The following is a 12,014-nucleotide window of genomic DNA, read 5'->3' as shown; positions in this document are numbered from 1 at the left end:
TGTATCAAACCAGTTGCCATGATAAGTGTTTTGTTGTTGTTCTCCTCAAACAATTGCATGGTACTTTTTCACTGTAAAAGCTACTGTAAATTGGACAGTGCAGTTAGATTAACAAAAATGTAATCTTTCTGTCCCATATAAGACATGTCTATGTCCCGGGAAATTCTTGTCATGCTAATCACATTAGTGCAGGTTAGTTCAACCATCCCGGTATAGGGACACCGATCCCGTAGAGGTTTAAGAGGTCCATCTGGTGTCCACTGTAGCCCCATGATCAAACAACATCACTCATAACGTTACCCTTTATTAAGAGGTCCATATTTATGTAGAAATCACACTACAAGTTGTTCTCCTTACAAAAAGTTATTTACACTACAGTGCTGACAATTAAAATCAAACAAAAATTATGAAAACTAAAAGCTTCCTTGATATAAATAAGCCTCTGAGGGGGAACAAAAAACAGCCTGGAGTAATCCTTTAAAATAATGTCTCTCATCATCTTACAAAAAATATATATATGTTAATGTCAGCTCTAATAATAATCGATCTATAACCTAAAACTAAAATATATTATTTAAGGACCTGTATGTTTGTCAGACCTGCAGAGTACCAGTGTTTCTGGCCCTAAGTGCTTTGACAGTTCACAGATATTAGCCTGAGTCCCAGATCAGTTTATGCGTTCTTGCCAAGCCAACTCCAACTACGGTCAACAATGAGACAAGACAATACAAACTGATCTGGGACCAGGCTACACAGTTATGGACAGGCACTGAGGAATGTTACATTTGCAATGTATTCATTCGGTAACAGAACAGAGCAAGGGTGCATCCTAAAGGGTACCCTGTTTCCTATATAGTGCACTACTTTTGAACAGATCTCTCCTATGGGCCCTGGTCACAAAGTAGATCCCTATATAGGGAATAGGGCGCCATTTAGGATGCAGACCAACAGAGCTTTACGTGTTCCTTAGAATACATCACACACCGTGTTGATACCATGTTTTATTTCTGTCTTCTCCTTCCTTTAGATCGGATTAAAACAGGACCCCAAAGAGCCATTTAAAAACACTATGTACAAAGATCAGTAGAAACAGTCTTTCTGCTGCTGCTCATGCAGGTGGTGTTTAAAGGAGAGGGAGGAGTGGTGTGGGGGGCCAGGAGGCCGTGTTTCCGGGGGGGTGACTGGGGCCTTTGGGTAAAGAGAAGTGTCTTTGTCCTTGGCTTTGTCCGGTCTGGGCTGGGGTTGGGGCCGGAACTGGGGCGTAGGGGTCCTGCTCTCTGTGTGGCTGGAGGCCAGGCTTGAAGAAGATAGAAGGGGCGCAGGGGAGGGCGTCAAAAAGGGGATAGGGGTGTGGGTAAGGGTAGGGATATGGGTAGGGGTGTGGGTAAGGGTGTGGGTAGGGATAGGGGTGTGGGTAGGGGTGTGGCAGGGTTTGCGTGAGAGAGAGGGACTGGGGGTACGAGTGGAAGCCGGGCTGGGTTTGAAGGAGGGAGAGTGTGTAGAAGTGGGGCTAGATTTGGGAGAGGGGGTACGAGAGTATGACGGACTGGGTTTGGGAGAGGATGGGGGGGTGGAGGTGGGGGAGGGTTTGAGTGAGGAAGACAAGGAAGAGTGTGTGGTAGTGGTTTGATGTGATTCTGAGTGATGATGATGATGGTGGTGGTAGTAGTGGGGATGATGGTGATGTGATTTGGGCTTGGTGTCCTGCAAAGATGATTTGGAGGGAGTTAGGGGGGTGATGGGAGCTGGTAGGGGGGCGATGGGTGAGGTGACCGAGGGCTTGGGCAGCCTTATATCCGCAGGTTGAGATTCCACTTTGACCTCCGGGTCTGCAGTGTCTCTGTCTTTGGGGGGTTTGGGGTCCGTGAGAGGAGCTGTGGTCCCTCCCATCAAGGCATCCCCAAACTCCTCCTGTTTGACTCGTAGCGTCGACACGTCCACCTTCCTCTCCTCCTCGGCTGGAGGCTCTCGGTGGTATTGTTTTAAGCGGATGTGCCATGCCAGGCTGCAGACAGCAGAGACAGTCTTGAACTGATGGACCACACTACGAGGGATGTAGTAGATGTCGTTGTCGTACAGCTGGATACGGGCGTAGCGGATCCCCTCGCGTCTCAGCTGGTTCAGCTTAGCATCGTCCACCCACTGCACACACTGAAGGAGAGGGAGAGAATTAGACAGTGTACTCACCATAGACACTGGGGACTTTTCTCAAATGTGTATCTTTTTCCACCTCAAAACACACTGGAGGAGAAAATCCACTGAGCTGTTCCCATATTGTTCTAAGCCAGGGGAGTAGTTCAATCACTAGTGCTGAAGGATCCAGCTCTGGGTTGAACATTTGTAAAGCAAACGCAGACGGATGCTGTGAAATCACCTCTCAGCTGCTCCTAACTAAAACAAAACTGCAGCTTAAGAGACACTAATGGAGGACAGGCCCTGAGCCCTCCTGGAGGGTCTCTTTAATGGAGGACAGGCCCTGAGCCCTCCTGGAGGGTCGTTTTAATGGAGGACAGGCCCTGAGCCCTCCTGGAGGGTCGTTTTAATGGAGGACAGGCCCTGAGCCCTCCTGGAGGGTCTCTTTAAGAACCTCTCAGATGTCAAGTCCCCTGTTTTGGGGACCTGCATGGTTCTGGTACCAGTTACGACTGACATTTTCGCTTATAAATCGCTCTGTGGACACCGTAGATGGAAATGGCTTGCATTGAGCGGTATCCCTGATTCTCACAGACGCCTGTGTGAAGCAGGGTGTGAAATCTGACACCATTTGAAGCTGGGATGTCCCTCCTAACCTTTCATTCACTCTTCCGACTGTCCATCAACTCCTGGCTGAACCCTACATCACAGCCACTAACACCACATATGCCTGCAATCCTTACATCGTAGCGCAGCAGAAAATAGTAGTTGTCGATTTATAGCCAGTAATCTAAAATAATTCATAGATTTTAAACAAAAAAAACATTTGTCATAGACGGACAATATTAATATGAGATGAGAGTTCAGGAAGACAAGGTAGAGCTCAGACGTTCACATGGATGGAGGCAGAAGGTTTGATCAAGAGAGAAAACATGCTCATTCTCTCCAACACTAAAACATACAAATATGTTTTTCACAGTTATAAGGAAGGTGAAATCTTAGTCATTTGATTATACTATATTTAGAAATCATTTATATTTTTCATAGTTTTGTTGAATAAGAAATACGTTATATTTGTACTGTGTACTTGAACATGTGTCATCAAAAGTGACGACACCTCAGCAACTTATAACTATTTTTTACCATAAAGGTGAGATTTGAACCTTTCTTGGAGTATGCAGCATTACTAGCTATTGTTTCTGGCCCTGTCATGATAAATCAATACTTTTGGGGATTACGTAGATTACATTTGATTACATTTAACTGGTTAATGTAACGACAGGCCCCGAGCCGTCCTGGAGGATCACTTTAATAGAAGATAAGCCCCGAGCCCTCCTGGAGGATCACTTTAATGTAGGACAAGCCTTGAACCCTCCTGGAGGGTCTCTGTTGGAGACAGCACAGTGTAGTACAACATATAGCCAGAGGGTGGCACTACAGTGCATAGGGCTGTGGATAAGGTAGCTACTTGTTTCATGCAATATCAAATCAAATGTCATGTCACATGCGCCAAATACAACAGGTGTAGATCTTACAGTGAAATGCTTACTTACAAGCCCTTAACCAAGTAACTAATAATGAAAGAGCAGAAGTAAAATAACAGTAGCGAGGCAATATACAGGGGGTACCGGTACAGAGTTAATCTACGGGGGCACCGGTTAGTCGAGGAAATTGAGGTAATATGTACATTAGGGTAGAGTTATTAAAGTGCATAGATAACAGAGCAGCAGCAGCGTAAAAGAGGAGGGGGGAGGGGGGCAAGCAAGTAGTCTGGGTAGCCATTTGATTAGATGTTCAGTAGTCTTATGGCTTGGGGGTAGAAGCTGTTTAGAAGCCTCTTGGACCTAGACTTGGCGCTCCGGTACCGCTTGCCGTGCAGTGGCAGAGAGAACAGTCTATGACTAGGGTGGCCGGGGTCTGACATTTTTTAGGGCTTTCCTCTGACACCGCCTGGTATAGAGGTCCTGGATGGCAGGAAGCTTGGCCCCAGTTACGTACTGGGCCATACGCACTACCCTCTGTGATGCCTTGCGATCGGAGGCCGAGAAGTTGCCATACCAGGCAGTGATGCAACCAGTCAGGATGCTCCCGATCCTCCTTTTCCTGTAGTCCACAATCATCTCTTTAGTCTTGATCACGTTGAGGGAGAGGTTGTTGTCCTGGCACCACATGGCCAGGTCTCTTACCTCCTCCCCATGTGCTGTCTCATGGTTGGTGATCAGGACCACTGTTGTGTCATCAGCAAACTTAATGATGGTGTTGGAGTCGTGCCTGACCCGTGCAGCCATGAGTGAACAGGGAGTACAGGAGGGGACTGAGCACGCACCCCTGAGGGGCCCCCATGTTGAGGATCAGCATGACGGATGTGTTGTTACCTACCCTTACCACCTTGGGGCGGTCTGTCAGGAAGTCCAGGATCCAGTTGCAGAGGTAGGTGTTTAGTCCCGGGGTCCTTAGCTTAGTGATGAGCTTTGAGGGCACTATGGTGTTGAACGCAGAATGAATAGCATTCTCACATAGGTGTTCCTTTTGTCCAGGTGGGTAAGGGCAGTGTGGAGTGCAATAGAGATTGCATCATCTGTGGATCTGTTGGGGCGGTACGCAAATTGGAGTGGGTCTATGGTTTCTGGTGAGTCCTACGGATTGGTAATCATTTTGGCAGGTTACCTTAGTGTTCTTGGGCACAGGGACTATGGTGGTCTGCTTGAAACATGTAGGTATTACAGACTCAGTCAGGGAGAGGTTGAAAATGTCAGTGAAGACACTTGAGTTGGTCAGCGCTCGTAGTACACGTCCTGGTAATCCGTCTGGCCCTGCGGCCTTGTGAATGTTGATCTGTTTAAAAGGTCTTACTCACATCGGCTGCGGAAAGCGTGATCACACAGTCGTCCGGAACAGCTGATGCTCTCATGCATGTTTCAGTGTTACTTGCCTCGAAGCGAGTATAGAAGTAATTTAGCTCGTCTGGTAGGCTCGTGTCACTGGGCAGCTCTCGGCTGTGCTTCCCTTTGTAGTCTGTAATAGTTTGCAAGCCCTGTCTCATCCAACGAGAGTCGGAGATGGTGTAGTACGATTCGATCTTAGTCCTGTATTGACGCTTTGCCTGTTTGATGGTTCGTCAGAGGGCATAGCGGGATTTCCTATAAGGTTCCGGGTTAGAGTCTTCTGGTTGGGGTATGTGCGTACAGTCACTGTAGGGATGATGTCATCGATGCACTTATTAATGAAACTAGTGACTGATGTGGTGTCCTCAATGCCACCGGAAGAATCCAGGAACATATTCCAGTCTGTGCTAGCAAAACAGTCCTGTAGCTTAGCATCTGCTTCATCTAACCACTTTTTTATTGACCGAGTCACTGGTGCTTCCTGCTTTCATTTTTGCTTGTAAGCAGGAATCAGGAGGATAGAATTATGGTCAGATTTGCCAAATGGAGGGCGAGGGAGAGCTTTGTACGCATCTCTGTGTGTGGAGTAAAGGTGGTCTAGAGTTTTTTCCCCTCTAGTTGCACATTTAACATGCTGATAGAAATTTGGTAAAACGGATTTAAGTTTCCCAACATTAAAGTCCCCGGCCACTAGGAGCGCCGCCTCTGGATGAGCGTTTTCCTGTTTGCTTATGGCGGTATACAGCTCATTGAGTGCGGTCTTAGTGCCAGCATCGGTCTGTGGTGGTATGTAGACAGCTATGAAAAATACAGATAAAACTCTCTAGGTAGATAGTGTGGTCTACAGCTTATCATGAGATACTCTACTTCAGGCAAGCAAAACCTCAAGACTTCCTTAGATATTATGCCCCAGCTATTGTTTACAAATATACATTGTCTTACCAGAGGCTGTTGTTCTATCCTGCTGATGCAGTGTATAACTCGTCAGCTGTATGTTATTCATGTCGCCGTTCAGCCACAACTCAGTGAAACATAAGATATTACAGTTTTTAATGTCCAGGTGGTAGGATATATGTGCTTTTTAGTTCATCCAATTTATTATCCAGCGATTGTATGTTGGCCAGTAGTACGGATGGCAAAGGCGGATCCTCACAAGGCATCTCCACTAGAGGTCGACCGATTAATTAGGGCCGATTTCAAGTTTTCATAACAATCGGTAATCGGCATTTTGGACACCGATCATGGCCGATTACATTGGACTCCACGAGGAGACTGCGTGGCAGGCTGACTACCTGTTACGCAAGTGCAGCAAGAAGCCAAGGTAAGTTGCTAGCTAGCATTAAACTTATCTTATAAAAAAACAATCAATCTTAACATAATCACTAGTTAACTACACATGGTTTTTGATATTACTAGTTTATCTAGCTTGTCCTGCATTGCATATAATCGATGCGGTGCGTGTTAATTTATCATCGAATCACAGCCTACTAAGCCAAACGGGTGATGATGTAACAAGCGCATTCGCGAAAAAAGCACTGTCGTTGCACCAATGTGTACCTAGCCATAAACATCAACGCCTAAAATCAATACACAAATATATATTTTTAAACCTGCATATTTAGTTAATATTGCCTGCTAACATGAATTTCTTTTAACTAGGGAAATTGTGTCACTTCTCTTTCAAGCAGAGTCAGGGTATATGCAGCAGTTTGGGCTGCCTGGCTTGTTGCGAACTGTGTGAAGACCATTACTTCCTAACAAACACCGTAATTAATTTGCCAGAATTGTACATAATTATGACATAACATTGAAGGTTGTGCAATGTAACAGCAATATTTAGACTTAGGTATGCCACCCGTTAGATAAAATACGGAACGGTTCCGTATTTCACTGAAAGAATAAACGTTTTGTTTTCGAAATGATAGTTTATTAATATGGTCAAATCCGGAAACTAAGGCTCGTATTTCTGTGTGTTATTATATTATAATTAAGTCTATGATTTGATATTTGATAGATTAGTCTGACTGAGTGGTGGTAGGCAGCAGCAGGCTCGTACGCATTCATTCAAACAGCACTTTCGTGCGTTTGCCAGAAGCTCTTCGCTGTACTTCAAGCATTGCGCTGTTTATGACTTCAAGCCTACCAACTCCCGAGATTAGGCTGGCAATACTATAGTGCCTATAAGAACATCCAATAGTCAAAGGTCTATGAAATACAAATGGTATAAAGAGAAATAGTCCTAAAATAACTACAACCTAAAACTTCTTACCTGGGAATATTGAAGACTCGTGTTAAAAGGAACCACCAGCTTTCATATGTTCTCATGTTCTGAGCAAGGAACTTAAACGTTAGCTTTTTTACATGGCAAATATTGCACTTTTACTTTCTTCTCCAACACTTTGTGTTTGCATTATTTAAACCAAATTGAACATGTTTCATTTATTTGAGACTAAATTGATTTTATTGAAGTATTATATTAAGTTAAAATAAAAGTGTTCATTCAGTATTGTTGTAATTGTCATTATTACAAATATATACATATATATTTATAAAAAAAAAAAATTGGCCGATTAATTGGTATCGGCTTTTTTGGTCCTCCAATAATCGGTATCGGTGTTGAAAAATCATAATCGGTCGACCTCTAATCTCCACCAGGCAGCAGACTCATTAAAGAAATGTTTTTCATCCAGTTCGAAGTGAGTAATCGCTGTTCTGTTTTCCAGAAGCTTTCAGTCACAAGAGACGGTAGCAGCCACATTATGTACAAAACATTACAAAAAATGCGGGGGGAAAAACCTACCAAAATAGCACAGTTGGTTAAGAGCCCATGAAACAGCAGCCATCGTCTCCACCGCCATTTTAACTAATAGAAACAAGGTAGAAGACAGGTGCAGCTCACCTGGGACAGAGGCGGTTCGTGAAGGTCCAGTTGTAACCTCTGGACTACGTTAGGGAAGTCTCCAGCATGGAAACAGATCACGTCTTTGGTAACGCGAGGGGGCTCCGCACTACAGAGACAAGGGAGATTATAACCATGTTTTTCCAATCAGATTATGCAGCGGTCTTGTAACTGATTAGTTGGACGATTGTTGGATACTAAATACAGCCTCAATAGGCCTACAGTTGAAAGTAATTTATACCAAGCAACTTATCTAAAGACAATACATTATCATATATCCGGGTGTTAAAACCACCCACCTCTCTCCACAGCGCACGGCCTTGAGCACCCCTACAGCGGCGGTGGTCTGCCTCTCGAAGCCCTGTCCTATGTGGTCAGCGTGGGCACGCGTCCGGTCATCAAACAGCATCTCACGAGGCTCGCTGGCCCGAGGTAGGTACTGCAGGTTCTTGATCTCATTGGTTGACCTGGAGGAGAGGACATTGAGATTAACACAAATTTATATAGCAGGCGGCCATAATAAGACCAAAATAATCAATCAATCATCAAATGATAGATTATTTTTATCTGTCATAAAGCCATGTTGTTCCTGATCCAACATCCTGACTCTGGAGAGCTGGTCTAGGATATCCCTGACCTTGTAGCTTAGTACACCTATTGGCAACTACATTCAAATATTTTGGAGGTAAACTGTCTGGTTCCAGAGACCACCGGCGAGCCGGAAGTACGCCGTCTGGTTCCAGAGACCACCGGCGAGCCGGAAGTACGCCGTCTGGTTCCAGAGACCACCGGCGAGCCGGAAGTAAGCCGTCTGGTTCCAGAGACCACCGGCGAGCCGGAAGTAAGCCGTCTGGTTCCAGAGACCACCGGCGAGCCGGAAGTAAGCCGTCTGGTTCCAGAGACCACCAGCGAGCCGGAAGTAAGCCGTCTGGTTCCAGAGACCACCGGCGAGCCGGAAGTAAGCGGTCTGGTTCTGGAGAGCTAGGTGTGAAGGGGTTTCTCCCCAGTCTAGCACAATAACACCTGATTCAACACATGGAATGGAATCAATGGAACGGAGTCAAACGTTGTTTCCATGTGTTGGATGTGTTTGATACCATTCCACTGATTCCATTCCAGACATTACAATGAGCCTGCCGTCCTATTGCTCCTCCCACCAGCCTCCTCTGAAGCCCACACGCTCTCCAGGACTAGGAATATACCGCAATGTCCTACACTCATCCCCGATCCTACCGCGAGTCGCTCATGCGCTGCCCTACCGCGAGACATTTATCCTCAACTCCAGTCAGACTGAAGGGAATTGATTCAAAGTAATAAAAATGAGTTTTATTGGTTCACCACAAAGTCACAGAATGGAAATACTGAACTGGGTTGACGTTGCGACACAACACACTCTGCTGCAGAAGCATCTGAATTGAGATTCCTAAAAAAACATGGATTTTTCTCAACCACCAGAAATGGATTCATTTGAAAGAGGTTTAGTCAGAGAGAGGAGTAACACTGCCAGTGTAAAGGCAGTGTGAGTACATCCTCACATTTAACATGCATTACACTACAAACACTTGGTGCTCAGAGAGAACATCACGGGGTGAAACAACCAACGAGGAGATAGTGCCTGCGTCACAAATCACACCCTCTTCCCTATATAGTGCCCTACAGTAGTGCACTATATAGGGGTTAGTGTGCCATTTGTGATGTACCCGAGCGCTGTTTAGTATTCAGAAGTAGGACAGGACTTCTGCCTGGATGAAGTAATACATGTAAAGCTGAGACCCAGAGAAAAGGTTTCAACAGAAGAAACAGACAGCACTCTGGGGAGAGGGAGGAAGAGGGGGAAGGAGAGAGGGAGGGAGAGGGAGGGAGAGAGGGAGAAGGAGAGAGAGAGGGAAGGAGGAAGAGGCAGGGGGGGAGAGAGGGAGCCCAGCATTTTTGGGCTCCTGTGTCTGAAGCGATTGGCCACGGCTATTTGGTCATACTGTTCGAGTCAGGAGAGAGAGTAGTCACTATACTATAGTATCTATGAGGACAGACAGCGAGGTACTAGTCACTATAACACAGTATCAATGAGGACAGACAGCGAGGTACTAGTCACTATAACACAGTATCTATGAGGACAGACAGCGAGGTACTAGTCACTGTACTACAGTATCAATGAGGACAGACAGCGAGGTACTAGTCACTGTACTACAGTATCAATGAGGACAGACAGCGAGGTACTAGTCACTGTACTACAGTATCTATGAGGACAGACAGCGAGGTACTAGTCACTATACTACAGTATCAATGAGGACAGACAGCGAGGTACTAGTCACTGTACTACAGTATCAATGAGGACAGACAGTGAGGTACTAGTCACTGTACTACAGTATCAATGAGGACAGACAGCGAGGTACTAGTCACTATACTACAGTATCAATGAGGACAGACAGCGAGGTACTAGTCACTATACCACAGTATCAATGAGGACAGACAGCGAGGTACTAGTCACTATAACACAGTATCAATCAATGAGGACAGACAGCGAGGTACTAGTCACTATAACACAGTATCAATGAGGACAGACAGCGAGGTACTAGTCACTATACTACAGTATCAATGAGGACAGACAGCGAGGTACTAGTCACTATACCACAGTATCAATGAGGACAGACAGCGAGGTACTAGTCACTATACTACAGTATCTATGAGGACAGACAGCGAGGTACTAGTCACTGTACTACAGTATCTATGAGGACAGACAGCGAGGTACTAGTCACTATACTACAGTATCTATGAGGACAGACAGCGAGGTACTAGTCACTATACCACAGTATCTATGAGGACAGACAGCGAGGTACTAGTCACTGTACTACAGTATCTATGAGGACAGACAGCGAGGTACTAGTCACTATACTACAGTATCTATGAGGACAGACAGCGAGGTACTAGTCACTATACCACAGTATCTATGAGGACAGACAGCGAGGTACTAGTCACTGTACTACAGTATCTATGAGGACAGACAGCGAGGTACTAGTCACTGTACTACAGTATCTATGAGGACAGACAGCGAGGTACTAGTCACTATACTACAGTATCAATGAGGACAGACAGCGAGGTACTAGTCACTATAACACAGTATCTATGAGGACAGACAGCGAGGTACTAGTCACTATAACACAGTATCTATGAGGACAGACAGCGAGGTACTAGTCACTGTACTACAGTATCTATGAGGACAGACAGCGAGGTACTAGTCACTATAACACAGTATCAATGAGGACAGACAGCGAGGTACTAGTCACTATACCACAGTATCAATGAGGACAGACAGCGAGGTACTAGTCACTATAACACAGTATCAATGAGGACAGACAGCGAGGTACTAGTCACTATAACACAGTATCTATGAGGACAGACAGCGAGGTACTAGTCACTATACCACAGTATCAATGAGGACAGACAGCGAGGTACTAGTCACTATAACACAGTATCTATGAGGACAGACAGCGAGGTACTAGTCACTATAACACAGTATCTATGAGGACAGACAGCGAGGTACTAGTCACTATAACACAGTATCAATGAGGACAGACAGCGAGGTACTAGTCACTATACCACAGTATCTATGAGGACAGACAGCGAGGTACTAGTCACTATACTACAGTATCAATGAGGACAGACAGCGAGGTACTAGTCACTGTACTACAGTATCAATGAGGACAGACAGCGAGGTACTAGTCACTATACTACAGTATCTATGAGGACAGACAGCGAGGTACTAGTCACTATACTACAGTATCTATGAGGACAGACAGCGAGGTACTAGTCACTGTACTACAGTATCTATGAGGACAGACAGCGAGGTACTAGTCACTATACTACAGTATCAATGAGGACAGACAGCGAGGTACTAGTCACTATACTACAGTATCAATGAGGACAGACAGCGAGGTACTAGTCACTATACTACAGTATCTATGAGGACAGACAGCGAGGTACTAGTCACTATACTACAGTATCAATGAGGACAGACAGCGAGGTACTAGTCACTATAACACAGTATCTATGAGGACAGACAGCGAGGTACTAGTCACTATAACACAGTATCAATGAGG

General features: G+C 45.3%; 1 protein-coding gene across 1 annotated transcript in view; it reads right to left on the bottom strand.

Moving 5' to 3' along the window:
* Positions 1 to 284: 284 nt before the first annotated feature.
* The window catches only part of LOC120031924 (lysine-specific demethylase RSBN1L-like), a 111,481-nt gene continuing 99,751 nt past the window's right edge, over positions 285 to 12,014 (bottom strand). Inside the window, exons 6-8 of the mRNA XM_038977782.1 lie at positions 8,217 to 8,384; positions 7,918 to 8,026; positions 285 to 2,151 (exon numbers count right to left, since the gene is read on the bottom strand). Coding sequence (XP_038833710.1) covers positions 1,081 to 2,151; positions 7,918 to 8,026; positions 8,217 to 8,384 — 1,348 coding nt within the window. The 3' untranslated portion in view covers positions 285 to 1,080. The remainder of the gene's footprint in view (positions 2,152 to 7,917; positions 8,027 to 8,216; positions 8,385 to 12,014) is intronic.

Source organism: Salvelinus namaycush, chromosome 38 (genome assembly GCF_016432855.1).
Source record: "Salvelinus namaycush isolate Seneca chromosome 38, SaNama_1.0, whole genome shotgun sequence".
In the NCBI taxonomy this organism is placed as follows: domain Eukaryota; kingdom Metazoa; phylum Chordata; class Actinopteri; order Salmoniformes; family Salmonidae; genus Salvelinus; species Salvelinus namaycush.
Note: the sequence above shows the minus strand (reverse complement) of the source record. Positions and strands in the feature narration are given on the sequence as shown.